This window comes from Callorhinchus milii, unplaced genomic scaffold, assembly GCF_018977255.1.
Source record: "Callorhinchus milii isolate IMCB2004 unplaced genomic scaffold, IMCB_Cmil_1.0 Scaffold4, whole genome shotgun sequence".
Lineage (NCBI taxonomy): Eukaryota > Metazoa > Chordata > Chondrichthyes > Chimaeriformes > Callorhinchidae > Callorhinchus > Callorhinchus milii.
Window position 1 is genome coordinate 78,430,908 of NW_024704745.1, and position 23,822 is coordinate 78,454,729.

General features: G+C 46.5%; 1 protein-coding gene across 2 annotated transcripts in view; it reads right to left on the reverse strand.

The window, feature by feature from the left end:
- Window positions 1-10,255: 10,255 nt before the first annotated feature.
- The window catches only part of slc9a7 (solute carrier family 9 member 7), a 49,594-nt gene continuing 36,027 nt past the window's right edge, over window positions 10,256-23,822 (reverse strand). The window contains exons 9-17 of one of the 2 annotated variants that reach the window (XM_042334509.1): window positions 22,813-22,901; window positions 21,910-22,023; window positions 20,587-20,698; window positions 20,246-20,399; window positions 18,868-18,921; window positions 14,171-14,234; window positions 13,019-13,101; window positions 11,832-11,937; window positions 10,256-10,609 (exon numbers count right to left, since the gene is read on the reverse strand). In XM_042334509.1, the coding sequence (XP_042190443.1) occupies window positions 10,376-10,609; window positions 11,832-11,937; window positions 13,019-13,101; window positions 14,171-14,234; window positions 18,868-18,921; window positions 20,246-20,399; window positions 20,587-20,698; window positions 21,910-22,023; window positions 22,813-22,901 (1,010 nt within the window). In that variant the 3' untranslated portion in view covers window positions 10,256-10,375. The remainder of the gene's footprint in view (window positions 10,610-11,831; window positions 11,938-13,018; window positions 13,102-14,170; window positions 14,235-18,867; window positions 18,922-20,245; window positions 20,400-20,586; window positions 20,699-21,909; window positions 22,024-22,812; window positions 22,902-23,822) is intronic. The other variant, XM_007891095.2, reaches the window with a different exon arrangement.

Sequence of the window (23,822 nt, forward strand, 5' to 3'; positions counted from 1 at the left end):
CACCCCTCTGCTTACCACACAGTAAGTTGGTTTTCCAGGGCTAATAATCCCCTAAAAAAAATTAAAGATTAATTTGGTCCCTCAATCCACAACGGTTTGTGAGGCAACGCTGTGAGTAATTGGCTGCCAAGTTTCGTCCACAAATTATACAGTGAATCCATTTTACAGCATATCCTGTGAAGCGCTTTGAGACGTCTCAACAACGTGATCAGGCGCTATATCAAATGCAAGGATTATTATTCCTAAGTGTTGAGAGCAGACGTGAGCCTTCCACTTTGATGTTTGTATGGATGCAGCTTCTTACCCCTCTCCTTGTATTGAAGTTGAGACGGTAATAATATTTAAAGGTGGAAACCCGAGAAACCAACCAAACCAACTGGATAAACCTCTTAATAATAATATTAATAATAATCCTTGCATTCGATATGGCGCTTTTCACGTCTTCTCGACGTCTCAAAGCACTTCACTGAATAGAGTGTAAAGTGAATTGACTGTATATTTGTGGGCGAACGCGGCAGCCGATTGCTCACAGCAGTGTCCCACAAACAGTCGTGGATTGAAAATGACCAATTTATTATTGTTTTGGAGGGATTATTATTAGGCTCTGTGTGGGGTAAGGAAACTTGCCCAATGTTTCGCCCTCTGCCTGGAATTGAACCCAGGTGTTTCGCTTGCAAGACGAGTGTCCTAACCACTAATCTACAGGACTTCCGTTTTGAAGAAGAATAATATTAACGTTTACGTGGAAAAGAACAGGGAATTTGTTAAGGGCTCTGTAGAAGTATATAAATTGTTAAATCGGATTGAGGAATTAAACCCAAAATAATACTTTCGAATGTACTGAGCCAACAGCACAAGAGGACACAGATTTTGGGTTTCAAATGGAAATTTCAGAACAGAAACCAGGAAGTATATCTTTACCCAGAGGTTAATTGACTTGAACAAGTTGTGATTGAGGTCAGAACATTGGATTTGAATGCTGTAGTGGTAGGACGGGAGGGTGGGTATCCTGTCAGGATGAGATCAGATGGGCCAAATGGCGTTCCTTATCCAAACCAATTTTGTGATTAGATGAGATAGCCGCAGTGCAGGAGCCAGCACCAACATTAGGCTTGATAGGTCAGGTGGCCTCCATCTGTGTTGACAATTTCTATCGCTGTGCATGTAACGGGATGAAGCTGGATGTTGACTAATGTCGGAATCGAGCCAGCCCTCTGTGGTGATCTCCTGTCCGGTTCCTGAGCCAGGCGGGACCACAGTATTCCAGGGCACGGCTGATGACCGAACAGCCCAGCTCATCGGCAGGACCTGGAAGGGCAGACCAGTCACAGGGGGCAGGGAGACCTCTCACTCAGCTCCTGTTAACCCTGCAAGCCAAAGCCCTAACAGGTCGGGTGGTACTAGCTGGACAATCAGTGGGAAAGCTTGTAAGACGGTGATAACAGTGGCAAGTTGTGTGGTTTTAGGTGGTTATTCAGTCTGTTCTCTCTAGCTCCCAGCACATTTTCATTACTCAGTGGGTCCCCTCCACAAAGAGGCAAAGGGGGTTTCGAACTCTGAAAAGAACCTCATAGAATCATAGAATCGTACAGCACAGAAAGAGGCCATTCGGCCCATCGAGTCTGTGCGACTCTTTGAAAAGAGCACTACAATGTCAATCCCACTCCCCGGCCCTTTCCCCATAACCTTCAGACCCGTCCTCCTCAAATACCGCGTTTTTAAAAGTAGTTATCGAATCGGCCTCGACCGCCCTTTCAGGTAATGCGTTCCAGATTCGAACAACTCACTGCGTGAAAAAATTTCTTCTCACCTCTCCTCGGCTTCTTTTAGAGACTATTTTGAATCTGTGACCTCGAGTCACCGACACTCCCACCAGTGGGAACAGTTTTTCCCTTTCTAACCTATCAAATCCCCTCATGATTTTGAAGACCTCTATTAGGTCCTCGTGGCTTTCTCTGCTCCAGTGAGAATAATCCTCACCTCTCCAGCCTTTCCTCATCATCACGGTCCCTCATTCCTGGTCCCATCCTCGTAAATCTCCTCTGTACCCTTTCCAATGCCTTAACATCCTTCCTATAGTGTGGGGCCCAGAACTGGGGCAGTGTTCTAACTGAGGCCTAACCAGTGTTTATATGGGTTAATCATAACCTCCTGACTCTTGTACTCTATGCCCCTATTTATAAAGCCCAGTATCCCATATGCCCTTTTTACAGCCTTATCTACCTGTCCTGCCACCATCACGGATTCATTTACCTGCACCCCCAGGTCTCTCTGTTCCTTTACCCCCTTAAGATTGTATTACCGCCTATATTGCCCCTCATTCTTTCTACCAAAATGCATTACTTCGCATTTCTCTACATTGAAACTCCTCTGCCATGTGTCGCCCATTGTACCATCTGTCTATGTCTTCCTGCAGTCGGCTCCTATCCTTCTCACTGTTTACCCCTCCCTAACTTTGTGTCGTCCGCAAACTTGGAAATGGTGCTTGCTATACCCAAGTCCAGATCAACCTGGAGGAACCTTTTAAAAATGGTTTTAAGAGGAGCAATATTAAAGGGTACAGGAAACAGAACAGCGAATTTGTTAGGGCCTATCTAGAGTGTATAAAATGTTAAGTTGGAATGAGAAAGTAAGCCTAAAAGAATATTTTTGAATGCGTATAGCCAGCAGAACAAGAGGACATGTGTTTTGAGTTTCAAAGGGCAATGTCAGAACAGACACCGGGAAGTACTTCTTTACCCAGAGGGTAATTGATGACTGGAACAGGTTATCAGAAAACGTGGTTGAGGCGAGGACAAATTCAGCTCCCGATGCTTTTATATCAGGATTACCTTCCAGGGGATGGGCATATTTGGGGAGGTGAGTCCATATAATAATAATAATAATCCTTGCATTTGATATAGCACCTTATCACTACACTGCTGTGAGCAATTGGCTGCCACATTTTGCCCACAAAAATAGTCAATCACTTTACAGTATAATCTGTAGTGAAGCGCTTTGAGATGTCTAGAAGATGTGAAAAGCGCTATATCAAATGCAAAGATGATTAGTATTTTTTATATATCATGTCTTCGAGATGTCTCAAAGTCCTTCGCAGAATATACTGTTAAGTGAATTAACTGTATATTTAGTGGGTGAATATATGGAAAATTGAGCATTGTTGAAGAATACTGAGCAAGACTCGAGATTCCTCCAGGCTCTGATACAGGAGCAGCTTTCCGAACATTTGCAACGATTTAAATCCCGAGGGAGGGGTCTATAAGTCCCAGATAAAAATATTATTGCTGTTACATGGAAACAAGAATGGGAGAGATTGCTGTGAGTCTGGCTAGCTTCTCGCTGCTTGTCCAGCTCGGACCACCCTACCCACTAAGGCTTTGGCTTACAGGGTTAACACGAGCTGAATGGGTAAACTCCCTTCCCAGTGACTGGCCTACACTTCCATGTCCTGCCAATGAGGTGGTCTGTCGGCAGTGCTGGAGTAACACGGACCAGTCTGGCTCAGGAACCGCCTGACCAAGACAGCCACAGATGGTTCCAGCATTCTGTTGCCGAACTGGTCACCTTGGAGCCAACTTAGCTCCCAAGAGACCCCACTTACCTTCACACTGCCCTCTTCCCAAAGAGCTGTGAGCAGGATAGGAACATGTGAAGAGGTGGGTGTGACCGGAACACAGGTAGAAAGAAACCTATTAAGATTGTGTCTCCTTTACCAGCTCGTGGGCTTGAACACAAGAGAGGATTGTCAACATCAGCAAGGCTTTCTTACATTTCTTATACTCCGACACACAAATCCACTTTCTAACAGTAGACTATTCATAGTAGAGATAGCGATAGCCTTGCAAATATACAGCTGATTGCAGACCACATCAGTTACACAAGTTAAGTCCTTAAGCCACAATGCCAACACCTGAGATAGAAGCTTCAGGTGCAAAACCCCTTCCGTCTGGTTTGGTTTACACTTCAATGTTTTAAAGACCAATTTATTAAAGTTACTGAAAGCTGAGAGCGCCGATTCTTTGATGGCTGCAGATAATTCCCCACGTTCAATGAAAATAACGCATCAACAGCGCGTGCTTTCAACAATGTCCTTTCAATATCTGCTTTATTGTGAGAAAAGGGCGTTTCACCCACAAAATATACAATCAATTCACTTTACAGTATAGTCTGTGCAGTGCTTTGAGATGTCTCAACGATGTGATAAGGCGCTATATCAAATGGAACAATTATTATTATCATATTATTATTACTCTTAATTGCTCAGCATTGCTGAGCGAGCCGAATTCATTCATTCTTCAAACTCGGATTTTCTCCAGTTCTTCAAAGACGCTTACTGTAAAAACCGTCTTAAAAATAAAGCTGCATTTTAGTACATTTACCAATTTCTGGGCAATCAAATGCTGAGCAAACCTGAGGAGAGACGGAATTTCTATCCTTTTTCTCCTCCCCCTACTTCTCCAGTCATTTCCTTGAATGTCATTGTATTTAGTCAGTTGTGTTTAAGACTGCCTATTGCTTATTTAGTTCTGCGTATACAAGTATGACACATTTGGGATTACAGTAATAAATTTCTGGAGTTGGATAGAAGAGTTTCAAAAGGCGCACTCTGTATCAAACACTTTAATACAGACAGAAGAGGGGAACGTCGTTATTATAATACTGTACTTGCATTCAATACAGTGCCTTATCACTTCGTTAGGACATCTCAAAGCGGTTCACAGAATACTATAAAGTGGATTGACTGTATATTTTTGTGGGCAAAACGCAGCAGCCAATTTCGCACAGCAGCATCCCATCAACAGTCGTGGATTGAGTGACCAATTTTTTTTTTTTTGAGCGAATATTAATGTGCAGGTCTTACACCTTCCAAGAGCGCCCCTAAGACTACTGTATCCTTACTAAGATGCCATCTTAACTTGCTACATAATCGTGAATAGAGATCAATGACATAACAACTGGGATATTAGGTTTCTGTGATGAAACGCAGCGTGAGAATGCAGGTCATTGTGGGGTGAAAATGCAACACAATGGTCGAGTATCAATTACATTGAGAAACAATTTTAATCCTGTAATGTAGGAGACCATTGAGATCTCTTCTGTCATTTTATTAGATCGCAGCAGATCTTTTAATCCCATTTCTTCTCCTGGTTTCAGGGTGGGTCAGCCTGGCTCAATTGTTATCACTCAACAACATCAAATTACATTTGTACAGCGCCTTTCATGTCAGGAGGACATCCCGATGCGCTGGATAGTCAGGGATTTGGACCCGAGCTGGGGTTGGGATCAGGAGGGGTGGAGGGTGACCGAAGGCGCGGTCGAAAAGGAGGGTCTTGAGACAGGTCTTGAAGGAGGCAAAGTAGGGGGGCAACACAAATGGTGGGACAGAAAGGCTGAAGGCACAACCACCAATGGTGGGGTTTGCTGGGTGGGGTATATGGCGCCTTTGAAAGTCGTGGGTTCAAGCCCCATGGGACAGACCTCACATAGTCTAAGCTTACACTCCACCGCAGTGCTGGGGATGTGCTGCATTGTTGGAGGTGCTATCCTTCAGATGAGACGTTGAACCGAGGACCAGTCTGCCTGTTCAGGGGGATGATAAAGCTCCTGCGACCCTATTCGAAAAGAGGAGTTTTCTTGGTGTCCTGGCCAACAATCCTCCAGTTAAAATGTTTCTTTCTCTTCAACATCAACAACTTGCATTTATATAGCACCCACCACGGAGGGTAACATCTCAGAGCACTTTAAGGCTGTTTGTGGACATTGCTGTGCACAGTGTTCACCTACAGATATATGATCGCTATATGATAATGTCTTGTGAAGCACTTTGGGATGTTTTGGCATGATAAGGCGCCATATCAAATGCAATTATTATTATTCCTCAACACTGTTACCATGTAAGTAACTGCACGGATTTTGTTGAGTCGAGTGGCTATTTCTGTACTGTTTATTCTTTGCATCTCTCTCTGTCTCTCCCTCCCACCCATAAAAATCCTTGTATTTGATATAGCACCTTATCGCGTTGTTGAAACATGTCAAAGCGCTTCACGGAATATATTGATAAGTTAATTGACTGTACATTTTGTGAGTGAACCACGGCAGCCAATTGCACACAGCGATGTCCCACAAACAGTCAAGCTTGAGTGACCAAATTATTTTTTAGGGGAGAGATTATTACTCCCAGAAAGTGATCCACCAATCAACACAACAACCAGGTTCCTACTTACTGCTCGGTAAACAGAGGTGTGTGGAGTAAGAAACTTACCTTAGGTATCGCCCTGCCTGGGAATCGAACCCGGGTCCTCTCGCTTGCGAGGCAAATGTTCTAACCACTGAGCTACCGGACTCCAAAATCGCAATCGGTCTCCATCTGGAGAACTTCTAGTGTAGTGCGTTCCATAGTCTCACTGCCTTCTGCATGCGTTAAGAAATATTATAGTTTTGTTTTAATTTGAATTAAAAACTGACTTGGTGGGGAGGGAATAAAGTGGAACCTGCAACATTAACATAACAGAAGGTATTTTATTCCAAAAAAAAAGTATCTTAAGCTCCTACAAATGAAATGAGGAACATAAATTGCTTCTAGACATTTATTTCACAAGTGCTCACCTCCTTATTTTTCCTTATTTGTACATTTTGCAGGGTGGAATTCACTCCACCTTTAAGATTTCACAGTCACCAGCACGTATTTAAGTTACATAAAGCAAACTGAGAGCATCTTAAGGAAATGTACTCCCTTTTTTTTTTAATTGAAAAAAGGGCAACTTTACACAGTCGGTATATCGCAATTCGTGATATCTCGCCATTTCGCCGCGTACGTTAACTCGGTGAGTTACCAGAAGCCCCACAGCGGATGCAAATGGGAGAGCAGATATCACCTTGATAAGCAAACTCAGGCGCGAGTGTGCAACACCATCCAAATAATAACCCTCGCATTCGATACAGCGCCTTATCACGTCGTCGAGACGGCTAAAGCGCTTCACAAAATATACAGTAAAGTGAATTGACTGTGTATTTTGTGGGCAAAATGCAGAAGCCAATTGCGCACAGCAGCGTCCCACAAACAATCGTAGGTTGGGTTTCTACTTACCGCCAGGTAAGCAGAGGTGTGCGGCGTAAGAAAATCTGCCCAATGTTTCACCCTGCCCAGGAATTGAACCCAAGTCCTCTCGCTTGCAATGCGAGCACTCTAACCACTGAGCTACTAAACGCCACAAAACAAAATAAAAATAAAATACTTAATTGACCTTCCCGGAATAGATTAGTGCAAATCAAAATGCTGCAACTCTCCGAATTTCCCGTTCAATGGAGAAATTCCCATCCTTTTCCTGAGAGTCTTTTTGCCACTAGAGTGAAAGGAAAGCTGGATCAACAGGAATGAGCGAGAGTGATTTTCACAAGGAGCGTTACGTTTTCATCCTCATGGGGAAACAGCAGTGTTTCCATGTTCACAGAGCCGTCACCAGGTTAGACTTCTGCACGGAGTGGACTTAAGGTCCCTTTAATGTGGATTCATTTGAATTGCTGTCAGACACAATGGGAACCCACCAGCCAATGCCAAACACCAAGAGTCCCCAAATTCTCAACGTTTTGGACCATCGGTTGCCTTAAAAAAAAAAATGACCATCGAGTGGAATTTTGTGCAATGTGCCTTAAAATCGGAAGCTTCAATTCTGGACGCTCAGAAATTCTACATTATTATAATATATTCCAGGTGGAATCCATCGTAATAATAATCCTTGCACTTGATATAGAGCCTTATCACATGGTTGAGATGTCTCAAAGGGCTTCACGGAATAGTGAATTGACTGTATATTTGTGGGCAAAACACAGCAGTGTCCCACAAACAGTCGTAAATTGAGTAACCAAATTATTTTTTTAATGAATTATTACCCTCAGAAAGCGATCCGCCAATTGACTAACAACCGGATTCCAACTTACTGCTCGGTAAACAGAGGCGTGTGGATTGAGGAGGCATTGAGCGACCAGATTATTATTATTATTTTTATTATAGAATATCTCTTCTCACACCTCCCCGTTTTCCCACTTAATCCAGATCTTAGATATTAAGACAACTGTCTTAAGGGCAAGACAACTAAACACTTCAGGGTGGGGGACTCTGGTTTTCCCTTTTTTATTGGCACTTAACGCAGATTTATAGTGCAAACTGCTTGCTGTCATACTACCAAGGAAAAACTACATCTTAAGCTCACACACCTTTCCCTCTCCGATCAGCTGGTGCTTCAGAAGACAATGCAGTTACACTCTTTGCACCAAGAGGGTTAGGTCCTCGATCAGAGAAATTCTTTCCCTTAATTCGAAAGAAAAATCTTCAGACACGGAAAGTCTTTTGAGAAAGGGCATTTTGAGATTCTCGCCTCTCTCTCGGAATTCAACACGATGTTTTAACTTATTTCTTCAGAGATAAACCAATTTAGCTTACAACTTTACAATTAGTCAGCCTTGCGCATTGGGGCCAGACAGGGGAACGGGAGATGGGGCTAAAAGGTTAAATCGGATGAGTCAATAGTTAAAAGGACAAGTCTTGCCCACAACAGTGCTGGACGTTTTCTATTCAGTTCCTTCAATAGCTTCTCTGCTTTGCCCACATTATCATCCTCTCTCCCCTCTCCATCTAACCCGAACCCCCTCCCACACCACATACTTTAGAACAGGATGATCCAACCGGCGGCCCGCGGGCCACATCCGGCCCGGGGGATGATCTGATCCGGCCCGCGAACTATGCCCAACTTCAATGTCCGACAAGTAAATACAGTCGACCCGCAAGGCCCCAAGCCAATCAGGAGACGGTCACCGTGGGTGGGGGGGGGTGGGGGCAGGTTATGTCCAGCAACAAGTCTGGCCAACCAGGATAAAATATAGCTTATCAGAGGCCCGTGGACATTTCTCAAATCCGGCTTCCAGCCCTCAGCAGCCGAAAGGTTGGACCAACCTGGCTTTAGAATGTAAACATCACAACAACAACAACAACAACCTGCATTTATATTGTGCATTTCACGTTGGACGGAGTCTTGGAGCGCTTTAGATAGATAGAAATTCCAGAAATTGTCAAACTGATGAACTCAATCTTAACTTTGAAGGTGGAGGGAGGGGAGGGGGTGGGATTCTGTTAGTTCCTAAGAGAAACTTGGAGAGAAAAAAAAAGCCATTAAACTTAGCGCTGCTTCCGATTAAAAACTTGTTGAATTCAGGACATTCCAAAATTCCAAATCTAGGCCTAGGTTAATTTTTTTTTGGCAACTAGTCACTGGGGGCAGAGAGTCATCTCTCTCAGCTTCTGTTAACCCTGCAAGCCAAGGCCCTAATGGGGAGGGTGGTCCTAGCTGGACAAGCAGCGGGAAAGTTTGCCAGACAGCGATATCAATGGTAAGCTATGTGGTTTTAGCGGGTTAGACTCCAGCAGTTACTCCAACGCAAACTCTGGGGTCCCCAAGCCTTGGCTCTTGCCAACCTGCGCCTAATACTCTCCAGAATTAGGTAACCAGGATGTGTCCCTCCAGGGAGAGAGAGAAAGAGAGAGAGAGAGAACGCATTCCATTCCAACAGTCTATCTCTGGGATTCCCATGTGTAGGTGGGAGGCCTGGGATTCTCAGTTTGGTTTGGAGACTCTTAAGCATTGGGATGGGTTTCCGCATCTGTCAGACACCCGGCTGACCAAAAACACACGGTCAAGGGCACAATTAGAGACCCCCCCAACCCTGTGCACCTGGTGTGCCCTCTAGTTGTGCCCTCAATTAGAAAAAATTCCAATTCACTGAAATGTTTCTTTTCACTATGGTTTCATTATGTATACTGTTCCCATCATTGGGCACATTTGGACCTCCCTTTCTGGTGGGTGGGGGGGTGCAAAACGGACACTGAGGGGGGGAGCGGGAGAATGGGGAGGAGCGGTTTAACGCAGAGATCTGTCCCCCAAAACGAACGCCACAAAGCAAAGTTCCACCGCTTCTCAAGGCCAATGTCTCTTTGCCATCAATGTCGTCAGCCTGTGGCCGGGTAGAAGATGCCCCACAATTGCTGCAACATTGGTGGCCACAATGCCAAGTAGGGTGGGATTGATCAGAGATTATTCGCTTTGATCGGTCTTGGCACAAACCCCCAACCCCTCGACCATGAGGTACCTCCACCCACACCCCCCACCCCCCCAAAAAAAATAAATCTGTAACGCATCATCACCTGCGTAGTCCTGGATCATAAATAATAAAGGCAAAGGAAATGGAGGGTGGGGTGGGCGGGGAAGGAAAAAGAAAGGGGTAAATTAACGCAAGTAAACCAGTTCAGTCTCAACAGGGGAGACTTTGGGTCGCTCCAGGTCCACCCTTGCTCCTTGGTGGAAAGCGAGCAGTCACAGTTAGTTCAGGAGTTATCTTCCAGGGGGAAGACCAGCCTGGTGCCCCTGGAGACCTGCTCATTGTCCCCCATGCCCAGCTCGTCTTCTGAGCCCCGCCTCGCCTTCTTGCCCTCGATGCCGCTGCTGGGTGTGGTTCCCGAGGAGCCGTTGGAGGTCATTGGGGGCCCGCTGTATGTCAGGCTCAGGTCACGGTCATTCAGGATGACATCGGAGATGTCATCTCGGAGTTGCTCCTGATTCTGGGAGTTAGGGGGAAAAGATCAAACACGACATCTCAGCATTGTATCACAAGACAGTCAATCGTTAACCAACTCACCACAAGTAATAATCCCTCCAAACAAAAATGTGGTCACTCAATCCACAACTGTTTGTGGGACACTGCTGTGCGCAACTGACTGCCACGTTTCGCCCACAAAATGCACAGTCACTACACTTTACAGTATATTCTGTGAAGGGCTTTGAGACGTCTCAAAGACGTGATAAGGCGCTATATCAAATGCAAGAATTATTATTGCATTTGCGCTTTACTGTGCCTGATCAACCTGAAACACCTCAAAGAGCTTTACAGTAATTAGGAAAAGGAACATTTTCCTAATTAGTTCAGCCATTCAGCCCCTCGAGCTTGTTCTGCCGTTTTATTAGATCATGGCTGATCTTTACCTCAACTCCAATTAACCGCCCTATCCCAATATCCATTGATACTCTGACCTAACAAAAATCTATCCACCTCTGACCTGAAAATTTGAATGGACCCAACATCCTTTTGAGGGAGAGAGTTCTAGATTTCCACTAATTGCCATCAATTTCTTGGTCTGAAGGTTGTGGATTCAAACCCTACAAAAGGATTTTAAGGTCAAATTTTAGGCTAATATTCCAATGCAATGCTGGCGGAGGGGGCGGGGGGAAAGGAGAGCACTGCGTTGTTGGAGGTGCCGTGCTCTGAGATGCCAACAGTATTCGAAAAGACAAGAGAGTTTCTTCCTAATGTCCTGACCAATAATTCCCCGTGGTAAAATGTATCACTTCATGGCTGTTTTGTGGGCTGTCGGCAATATTGGTTGCCTTGATCGTGTACAAAAACACAGTCACTACCTGTCCAAGTCCAATTCCTCAGCCTTACTGAGCATCAGCTGCTTAATCCAGGTAAGCAGGATGTGTCTCTCCAGGGAGAGAGCGCGTTCCATCCCAACAACCTATCTCTGGGATTTCCTTGTGTAGGTGGGATGCATGGAATTCTCAGTTTGGTTTGGATGCTCTTAAGCACGGTGAGGTGTCAGATGCCCATCAGACAAGCCTGGGACGCTACCCTGCCTGAAGGGCCCTATATAACTGCAAGTTGTGGTTGTCTGACCACAAAAAAAAAAACACTACACATGACAGTAATTACTGTGAAGGGCTTCAGTGTTTAAAGGCTTTGCGAGTTCTTTCTTCTTGGGTACATGTGGATCCGTGGTCACTCACCTCATAGGCGTGAGGGCTGGTCAGACACCTGGCGAGGGGTCCACAGCAGGCGGGCAATGTGGTGGTCAGCGGAGGTCCACTGTGTGTCAGGATCGGCTTCAGGTAACTGGGCAACGTGACTTGTAAAGGAAACCAGCTCAAAATAACACCGGACTCGAAACATCTTAAAGCACCTCGAGTCTCTACCCTACACGACAGTGATTATGAGCACCACTGGACAGAAATGCCTTCATTCATCGCAAAACATGTTTGTTCAGCTCAAAGGCAGTAGAGAAAGATGGAACTGGGCAGATACAAGGAGATAGGAAAAGGGCAGGTAAAGTGGGACTGAGAGGATTGCTCTCGAGGGAGCCAGCACAGACACGATGGGCTGAATGGCCTTCTTCCGTGCCGTACGTGACTATTGGAGTCCAGTAGCTCAGTGGTTGGAGCACTCGCCTCGCAGGTGAGAGACCTGGGTTCGATTCCCAGCAGGGCAAAATGTTGGGCAAGTTTCCTTACTCCACACGCCTCTGTCTGCCAAGCAGTAAGTAGGCACATCGTCTTTTGGGGGTAATAATTCCTTCAAAACAAATAAAAATAATTGTCACTCAATCCCCAACTGTTTGTGGGACACTGCTGTGCGCAATCGGCTGCCACGTTTCGCCCACAAAAGATGGTCAATTCACTTTACAGTATATTCTGTGAAGCGCTATATCAAATGCAAGGATTATTATTATTAATGTTCTATGGTTCTAAACATTCTGCATCTTCTCTGCTTCCCTCAGGAATGCCAGAGTGGGGGAGGAAGAGAAGGCTTCATCAAAACGGCTGCTTTGCACATGTTCTGGTTCAGCTCCAGGTCACTTGCCAACCCTTTAGGGTTTAATTTCAACAAACCCACCGTCTGCTCCAACAACAGCCTCAATCTGCCCGCCCCGGGAAATGTGGTTACAGCACTCTGACTTATCAGAGTCTGACTCAATTGGAACATCCTCCGATTTGTATTTACTGTTATTGCTGTGTTCAACTCGCTGTCGAGTTTCGCTCACAAAATACAATCGATACTTTACAGTATAAGCACTTTGAGACGTTTCAACAACGCTATAAGGCACGATATCAAATGCAAGGGTTATTATTATAGTCAAACTTAACCAACGGCAGAGCGCAAACAGACGCACAGATTCATCCCCGGCCAAAAAGGATACTTGTGATCAAAGCTGTACCATAGTCTGAAGAGCCAGGCACTTTCTTGCTTTGTTCTGCTGCCTCTCTCAGGGTGTGCATCATCCTTTTATTTATATTAACAAAAACAATAAATTATTTGGCTTTACGTAGAACTTGAAAGATAATGGGAGAGGTGAGCGGGAGGGTGCGGGGAGGGGGGAAGTGGGAGTAGAGAAGGGGCAAAGAAAATGGAGTGAAATACAGTATTATGCAATTTATGCAATCTATATTTATATATAGAGCTTTCCACTTCGAAAAGACGTCTTAAAGCGCTCAACACTGTTGTTTGCGGAGTGAAGATCGCGGCTGGGTCAGTAGGGTTAAAGGCGGTGTGGGAGAGACCGTGGAGGAGTTTGAAGGTGTGAACGAGGATCTTGAATTTCCGCTGGGGGATGCAGAATTAATTGTTCACAATTATGAGGGGTTTTGATAGAGTAAATAGGGAGCAACGGTTTTACCCCCACTCTTACTGCACTTTTACCCACAGAGTTGGGTAAAAGTGCAGTAAGAGTGGGGGAGTGGGAGTAGTCGGTAGCTCTTTCAAAGGGTCGGGATAGTCATGATGGGCCGAACGGCCTCCTTCTGTGCTGTAAGATTTTATGATTCGATGAAGACGACCGAGGTTTGGGTGTTGGACTCACAGAGCCTGATGCGGGGGAGGGCACGGGCTGCAGAATTCTGCTTAGTCTGCAGCTTGCGTAGGGGAAGAGTTAGGAAGTCTGGCGAGCAGGGCTTCAGCACGGTCAAGCCTGGACGTGATGAAAGATGAGGGTCTTTACAGACGGAGGGGCTGGAGGTTAGTGGTGGAGGCGGGCGATACAACAATCTCTAAGGGAATTACTTTAATTTAGGAATCACAGTAAGGACCTCTTCTGGTGACTGGAAGGACAGCACATTGATCTCTGCTCCTGGAAACAGAAGCACATTAGCATTCACTTGGTTCCTAGTTTCACGATGAGAAAACGAAAGGTCATGGTATTGGGTGGTGGTGGTGGGGGGGGGGGATGGTGAGAGACGTTCGTGCTTGAAAAGGGAACATTTGCAGAGCTATGGGATTGGAAATCAGTGGTTGGAAATTCCCATCTGTCTTATAGCCAGATTTAGAGTTAGCCCCGTCTCCCACAGTTACTTACGCCCTGTAACACTTGAAAATTCTCATTGTTGGCTGGCTGGTCCTCATCTGGATCCACACCAACTCTGAAACACACAAAGCAATCTCTCAGTTAGGAAACAAAAGTGAACGACAATACCTTTTAAACCTCCCCCACCCCCAATGTGCAGGCCTCGTAACACCCCAGCACCTGGGCCTCAACATCCTCCCCCCCACCCCACCACCTGGGCCTCAACACCCTCCCCCCCACCCCACCAACCACCTCCCACCCAGACCTTTCAACCCGTGCAACCCACCACCAGCCACATATTGGCGGCGGGCTAGGATAGTGCAGGAACAGAATTGGATATCTCTCCCCTCCACACTGGCCTCCCCCCACTACACACGGGCCTTCCGACACCCTACCCAACAGCTTTCCAAGCCTTCTCCCCCTCCCCACATCAACCTCACACACCCACCTACCCCGCATCTCTCCCCTCCCCCACCCACATTGGCCTCTCCCACACACACACACACACACACAGGGCCTGTGCAAGAGAAAAGCAGCTACTTGTAGCCCAGTTACACTGAGCACTTGTCATTCAGCCCAGCAGCTCACTCTCTGTGCTAAGCAGCTTCTGGAGATAATCCAAACCACAGCAATTTACAGCGCACAAAAAAGCCATTTGGCCCACACATTGGCACTCTGAAAACTTACCCCATTCTGCTGCCTTTCCTCCTCGCTTCTCTACAGCTATTTCACCGAAACATATAAAACACTCAGTGATGATGAGACAGGACGATAAACCACTTCACTGCTTTTTATGGTTACTGCCGCTCAACCCATGGGATGGATCAGCAGTAGCCATAAAAAGCAGTGACATGTTGGTTTTATGGTGACTCGGTAAAAGGTGCCACAATCAAGGGCTAGACTCCAGTCAGGCTCGGCTGGAGTTTCAGTGCTAATTGCTAATTAGCACCAGTTACAGGTTAATGAAGGTGCCAGTAGAAAACTGGAGGTTGGTGAGAAGCAAGGAGAGTCTGGAGAAGACAGATGTAAAAAGGAATAGCTTTCCTTTCCTTTCTTTCTATTGTTAAAACCGTTTTGCAAGTTTTATTTGCCGGGAGTGACCCCCAGCCGCCTATGTTTGACCTATAAGATGCTGAAAGATTCCTTAGAAAAAAATTATTCGGTCACTCAATCCACGACCGTTTGTGGGACACTGCTGTGTACAAATTGGTTGCCGCGTTTCGCCCACAAACATACAGTTACTACTTTACAGTATATTTTTATGAAGCGCTTTGAGACGTCTCGAGGATGTGATAAGGCGCTATATCGAATGCAAGGATTATTATTATATTATTATTATAAACGGGATTAAGAAAGTAAACCTTGAACAATACTTTTAACTACACCGAGGCAGCAGGGCAGGATGGTGCAGGGTTCCGGGTGATGAAGGACAATTTTAGGACGGACACCAGGAAGTATTTCTTCACCCAGTGGGCAATTAACGACTGGAATGGGGATTGCCAGTAAAAGTGGTCGAGACAGTGGACGCATCCAAGAATCAGGTCGATGCTATGAAGGGTGTAGGGATGAGATGTGGTATTATCTGGGTACACTCACACTCAAAAATCACAACAATAATCCTTGCATTTGATTTAACGACTTATCACATCTCTGAGACGTCTCAAAGCACTTCACAAAATATATTGTGAAGTGAATTGACGATGTACGTTTGGATAAAACACAGCAGCCAATTGCGCACAGCAGAGACCCACAAAGTCATGGATTTAGTGACCAAATCTTTTTTTTGGGGGTGTGAGAGGGATTATTATCCCTGAAAAGCGATGCCCCAATTGACTAACACAGGGTTCCTACTTACTGCTAGAGTAAACAAGAGGCACATGGAATAAGGAAACTCGTCTAAATTTGGTCTGTATTGCCTTGAGTTCAGAAGGTTAAGGGGTGATCTAATTGAGAATAAAGGGATCCAATAAGGTGGATACAGAGAAAGTATTGCTGCTGGTGGGGGAATCCAGGACAAGGGGTTATCAGAGCTAGAAGTTAAAATTAGAGCTCGGCCATTTAGAAGTGAAATCAGGAGGCAGTTTTTCACCCAAAGGGTAGTGGAGATCTCGAACCCTCTCCCCCAAAAGACTGTGGATGTTGGATCCATTCAAATTTTCAAGACTGAGGTGGATAGATTTTTTTGTCAGGTCAGGGTATCGAGGATATGGGATAAGGGCGGGTACAGATCAGTCATGATCTTATAGAATGGTGGAACAGGCTCGAGGGGTTGAATGGCCTACTCCTGTTCCTAAGACTTTGCCCCGTCCAGGAATCAAACCTGGGTCCTCTCACTTGTGAGGCGAACGTGCTGACTAGTATCCTGCAAAACGCTGCTGGCCACAGTGAATACTGGCCACTCGGGCGAAGTGACAGAGAATGTCTGAGGAACTACAGCCCAAAAGAAAGAAAAAGGGGTCCATATTTTTCGCCCACAAAATATACAGTCAATTCACTGTACAGTATATTCTGTGAGGTGTTTTGAGACATCGCGAAAATGTGATAAGGCGCTACATCTAATGCAAGGATTATTATTATTGCGTGTCCTCCAGAAGATGGGGGGGATGGTGGGGAAGTGAAACAAATCTTAAATTTCTTCCCTTTTCCTGTATCTTGATGAGATGATCAACGCGAGGCAGAGAGGTTCAACTGTAGCAATTGGCAGGAGTACAGAGTAGAATTACGAGGATGTTACCAGGAATTAGTGATTAATACTCCACTCATCATTGCACCCAACACTCCCAAATTAGGTAAACAGGGTCATCCCTCCAGGGACAGAGTGTGTGCAGTCCATCCCAGACACACGAAAATCTGTTTCGCCTACAAAATAGAGTCAATTCACTTTACAGTATATTCTATGAAGCGCTTTGAGACGTCTCAACGACGTGATAAGGCGCTATATCAAATGCAGGTATTATTATTATTATAATATGTGAAACTCAATCTGGGTTGGGTTCTTTTAAGCACAGCAAAGGGTTTCCGTATGTGTCAGACACCCGGCTGACCAAAACAGGGTGGGTACAGAAAGATTGGACAAGTTGGAGTCTTTCTCTTTTGCGATTAGAGGATTGAGAGAGGACCTGATAAGAGGTGTTTAAGGTGATGAAAGGATTTGTTAAGTTGGACTTTGATAGGCTGTTTACACTTGTTGGTGAGGCCAAAACTTGAGGATGTAAATATAAGATAGCCAGTAATATATCTAATAGGGAGTTTTGGAGGAGCTTCTTCACACAGAGGGGGGGGTGAGAATGTGGAACTCACTGACAGAAGCTGTGGTTGAAACGGAAAGCACCAACAAATTTAAGGGGAAACGTGATGTACACATGATGGGAAGGAAATAGAAGAGGGGATTAGTAGGCGTGAAGGCTTAAATGGAGCATAAAACATTGGCATGGACTAGTTGGGCTGAAAGTTCTGTTTCCTTACCATAGTTTTTTATGTAATTCTACATAGTTGAAGCCGTTTAAAGTAAAAGGTAAAGAGGTTGGAGAACAAAACATCCCTCTGGTAAGCAATCCAGAAACAGGGGCCATCATCGTAAAATTAGAGCCACCAGTGAATCCAGAAGATATTTTGTCACACCAAAGAGCTGTGAGTATATGGATGCAATGCCTCAGAGGACTTAAGGCAGGTTTAAGAGAGGGAGCGTTAAAAAAAGTCTGACTTTCAGGTCATTAGGTTACTGCCATTACTTCCTGTGAGCTGTACTGAGGGTCAGACCAGTCACTGAGGGCAGACGTGAGCTCAAATTCCTTTAAGCAATAAGGAGAAAAGGCAAGGCAATGGGCTTCAAAAGTTGAGGAGTTGCCTTGGACTAATAAAATGTGTGTGGGATGGGGAGGCCAAAGGTCCTACTTCCCTCTTTGTGCTACTCACACAACTCACAGGACGACTTTGGTGGATGCCCTTGAAAATGTCAATATTATAGAAAGAGTTACGAGGGGGAGTGAGAGCACAGAGGTTGATCTGGAGCAAGGCATAAAAATGTTGTTTGTTTCGAGAACAAATCAGATAGATTTCTGCTAGAAAATAATATCTCGGGACACAGTATATAGTGTGGGACACGACATGTGGTGCCAGTATGGTGGTGGAATTAGATGGTCTTTTTTCGCTTAGCAAATTCTTATGTTCTTAAGGGATAAATCTAGTGGTCGGGTTATTGATACCAGGCAGGTGTGGGGGTGGTGTGCTGCGTGAAGAGGGTTATGGGGGGGGGACAAAGAGAGAAGGTGTGTGGGTGAGGCAAGAGGCCATTTTGAGATGTGTTTATTTCCTTGTACCCCAGTCCCAAAACAAACACAATAGGCAAATAAGGTTCAAACATCTCAAGAGCAACAAATGGCAAGAGAAGCGGCAGCCTCGAGAACACACATTGCACCTGAACAGGTAGGTTAGAGACAAGTAGTGAGGAGGCAGATCAGAGGCAGCCGCGGAAAAGAACAGCTGAATGGCCTCCACCTGGCGTCAAGGATAGAGAGAGAACTTGCAACATAAGGTTAGATGTGGCTCACTTCAAGCAAGCGCCAGGGTTGAAGCCAAGGCACACAGGAACAAGAATCCGGAGCACGAGAGGAAGATGGGGGGGTGAGGGAGGGGAGGGCTCGCTCAGAGATTAAAGGGATTTAAACGGTGTTAAAAATATAAGCCAGTCGAGCCGAGGAGAGCGTCACCTGAAGTATTGCCAGCGATCGTCACTCGAGTCCCCGGACGCGCTCTCACCGACTCTGGCACAGTACAAGAACGCAGAGTGAGAATGAGCGCTTGTGCACACTCACAAGCACCGAGTCGCAGCTCCCCCCTAACCCCACCCCACCCCCCCATCTTGCCAGACAGAGCTCTCAGTGGCAAACTATTTGTTGCTTGTTCCGCAATTTATTTTGAGCAGCCGGGTGTCTGACCCACACAGAAACCCATCCCCGTGCTTAAGAGCATCCAAACCAAGCTGAGAATTCGATGCCTCCCACCTTACACGTGGAAACCCCAGAGACAGACTGACGGTCGGCATAAAAAAAACACATTAAAAAAAATTAAGATCTCTATTTGGGATTTTATCATGGATATTTGGGCTGTTGGATTTATTCTTCCCTTTTAAGATAGATATTCCTCCCATCTTTATCACTCTCTCTCTCACCACCACATCCCCAGCACAGCTCACCCTCCAAATATAGTTCTCTTGTACTCAACATCACGTGGGCACACAGTTGCACACACACACACTCTTGCGCACACACTCTTGCACGCACACACACACTGGCGCGCGCACACCCACTGACACTCTTGCACACACACAGAGACACTCTTGCGCACGCACATACACACACACACTCTTGCACACGTATACACACACACAATACACAGTTGGTCAGAACTCCAGGGAAGACGTTCCCTTCCCTTTTCCAAGCCAGGCCTCAGTTTCACGTCACAGCTGCAGGTCCGCACCTCTCAGCAGTGTATCGTACGGTCAAGAACCAGAGGGCGTCCTATCTGGCTGAACCCATGACCCGCCGAACCAGAGGCCAGAGCGCTGCCAAATGGTCGTCCTGCCACCTAGAGCTAAAGCTTGGAAGTGCAGCAAAGCACAAGGTTTAACAGGATATTTCTGGCTTTGCAGTGCATTGATCTCAAGGTCCTCACCCTCACCTACAAATCCATCCACTCCCTGGCACTTCCTTGCCGCCACGATCTCTTCCTACCCTAGTCCTCACCTCGCCTCCTCCGCTCGGCTAACTCGAGCGTGCTACACGTCCCCTGCCCGGTCCGTGTCATCATTGGTTCCTAAGTCCCTAACCTCTGGAACTCCTTCCCTTTCCCTTTCATCGCGCAGAGACTCGGATGCAAATCCTTGACAGTCCAGCACCTTGGGATGTCCTCCGGACTCGAGAGGTGCCGTCTAAATGTCATTTGTTGCTGTCGTTGCACACAGCAATGTCTGTTGGCCAGGTCTCTTTTCAAATCGTGTCACGGGATCTTTAATGTCCACCTGAACAGGCGCAGGCGGGATCGTGGTTTTATCGTCTCAGAGCAAAGGCTCCGACAATCAGGACTGACCTGATCCGCAGATACGAGAGCATCGGTGTGGTGCCTCCACCGAACACCCAGACCGTGAAGAAGACAATCAGCAGCGTGGTGGTGAACATCATCCTCCTGGCGTAGTTGGCGGTGTCTCGGATTGCCAGGGCAAAGGTCATGGCTCCCCTTAAACCTGCAAACATCAGAGCCAGAGGGTAAGGGTCAGTCGGAGGGTCCTTCCTCTATCCCCCCGCCCCACTTCCTCTAAACCCCCCCGCCCCCACTTCCTCCAGCGCTCCCCTCGTCCGATTTCCTCCAACCAGTCCCCTTGCCCCACTCTTAACCCGTCGCCCTCTCCCAGGTCAGTGCAGGTAACCTACCTGCGATCATCATCATGTGCTGAAAGTTCCAGCTGATCTTATGTTTTCTACCCAAATTCAGTAAAAATGACAGAGGGTAGATGTTGGTGGCTCGGCCCAGGAAGACAGCGATCTAGCAACAAGCAATAAGTTAAGGAATTTCAACCTCATCCAGAGAGCGAGCCTTAGAGAGCCCCGAACTAGGCAACAACACCCTGGGCCATTCCGCAAACCCCGATCCTTCAACCAAAATGCCTCTGTTTACCAGCAGTAAGTAGGCACCCAGTTGTCAGTCGATTGACGGATCGCTTTTCCGGGGGTAATAATCCCTTCAAAATTATTTTGGGTAAAAATAATAAATTGGTCACTCAATTCATGACTGTTTGTGGGACGCTGCTGTGTGCAATTGGCTGCCGCGTTTCTCCCACACAGTATACAGTCAATTTGCTTTATATCTATATATATATATATCCTGTGAAGCGCTTTGAGAGGTCTCGAAGACGTGATAAGGAGCTATATCAAATGCAAGAATTATTATTATTATAAAGACACCTCTCGCCACAGTCAGTGTGAGGGATATTGTAGAGAGCAAAAACAGGTTAAAAATGATACAATAAAACAGGTACTTGTGTCTTGGCCTCAACTTGTCTAATCAGTGCTCACAGCTCATTCCTCTAACACTGGGGAAAATAACAGAGAGGGGGAGGCAGGGCAAGGCAGGCAAAGGAGAAAATGGGGTAGAGGACAGGGGATGATGGGTTCAAGAGGTGTTAATGATGCAAAACGGAGAAGGGGGGAGCAACAAAATAGGAAGACAAGAGAGTGAAAAGGTGTGTCTGGGGCCAAGATGAAGTGGTGATGGTCACAGAAGAGGGGGAGGGGGAATGTGAGCTGTTACGGTCTGAAATTATTGAAATCAATATTGAGGCCAGAGGGCTGTAAGGGCCCGAGCAGATAACTGAGGTGCTGTTCCTCGAGCTGGCGCTGCGACTCAATGGAACAGCGTAGGAGACCGTGGATGGAGAGGTCAGAGTGCGAGCGGGAGGGAGAGTTGAAGTGGCAAGAAGGCGGAAGCTCAGGGTTGCGCTGTAAAGAGGAGCGGCTGTGGGTTTTGTGGCCGAAATCAGAGAAATGCTCGTTACTCTGTTCACTGGGATGTGGGGCAAGAAACTCAACCTCTTACAGCCAAACAGGCGGAGGGGATTTTGGTTCTTTCAGTCCGGCTCGTCCCGCGGTACTTCCTCGCGCCACCCACCCACCCACCCACCCACCCCACCCACATATATAAAGAGAGGCGAGTCATTAAGGTGCCACCAATACGAGGAGGGTCTGGGGAAAGGATACGAAGGCTCCCACTATGAAGATGGGATTGAACACATGGTTCTGGAATGTGAAGAGAGCCAAACCCATGTAGGAGAAGATGAAGTTTTCAGTCAAGAAATTCAGGACTTCGAATAACTACAAACAGAATATCAAAGCATTACAAAATACACACACACATACATATATATATACACAAATATACAGTCAATTCACTTTACAGTATATTCTGTGAAGCGCTTTGGGATGTCTAGAAGACGTGAAAAGCGCTATATCAAATGCAAGGATTATTATTATTATATATACATGTACACACACAGATACACCCCCCCCCCCACAGACACACACACATCCCCCACAGACACACACAGAGACACCCCCACCCACCCCGCAACCCCCCCCCCCCACACACACACAGACATCCCTCAGACACACACACAGAGACATCCCCCACAGACACACACAGAGATACCCCCCACCCCCACCCACACAGACATCTCCCACACACAATTACACACTTAGACATACACACAGATACACCCCCCACAGACACACACTCGGACACACATAGACACACACACAAATACACCACCCCCCCTCACACACACACTTACACACCCAGACACACCCAGATACAGTCCCCCCTACCCACATACAGATACACACCCACCCACAACACACACCCATGCTAAGAATTACAATATAAGAGCTGCCATATGAGGTGGAGCCATTTCCCCCCCTTCGGCTGTCGGGGGGCCGGGGTGGGGCGGGGGGGGGGGGGGGAGATGGGCAGGGATGGAGTTACTGGATTTGTTACATTGGGGAGTGAGAGGGACAGATGTAGTTCCAACGCCTTGGGACGTCCTCCCGACACGAGCGGCGGGATGCAAGTGTCATTTTGTTGTTGTTGTTGTTGTTGTTACTCACCTGTTTGGTGCGGGATCTGGACTCTATCGACAGGTTGTTGTAGGTGTAATGAGCCTGTGTGATTCCACAGAAGAGAACGGCAACCACACCTGCAAACACACATCACCCGTACAGTTACACAGAGTGAAAAAAAGGCCCAGAGGCCCATGACATCTGCTTAGTTAGTAACACTCCCATCTCCCAGTCAGAAGCTTGTTGGTTCATGCCCCCTCGTCGCGACTTTGAGCTCAGTCTAAGCTGACGCTACCTTTCTGACCCGTTTTCTCCTCACTCCACTCTCCGCTCGGCTGGCCTTTGGCCTCCTGCTTATTTATCGCCCCCTCCACCGTCGACGGATGAGCTTTCAGCCACTATGTCCCGAAGCTTTGAATCTCTCTCCCTCAATCCCTCCTCTTTCCCCTCCTTTAGATCACAAACGAGGACCTTCCTCTTTGTTCGTGCTTACGGTCACCTCCTTTCTCCTTCCCCACTGGCTCAGTGTCAGGCTCCACCACTGTCAAGCGATTCGAGACGCTATCCCACATGAATATTGCTATATAAATGCAAGTTGTTTTTGTAAATCCCTGCCAAAAGCCTATGTCTTCAACTGCAACCAACTCCCTTTCCTCCGTTGCTCAGCGTCCAACCTATCCCCCTCCTCCGGCTGTGTCAATGCCCTGAGGCGCAATCCTGCGTGAAGAGTGCTATATAAATACAAGTTGTTGTTGATGTGGTTAAGATGCTGCGAGCCTGCGCTCGTGCAGTAAACAGAAAGCCCTGTGAGAGATGAAACACACCTTCGGCTGCTTTCACATTCAAAGGCATCAGCATTCTGCGGGAACTATTCACCCAGGGCTTACAGTAATAACATCCAGACACAGTGATGGATTGTTACAGCCGCTGGAATCAAACGCAGTTTCTCAAAAAATCATTAATGACTGTTCACAGCACAGAAGGAGGCCTTTGTGTCTATATTGACATTAATGCTCCCCCCTCCTCCCCAGCTGTCTACTCTACTGCTAAGTTCTCTC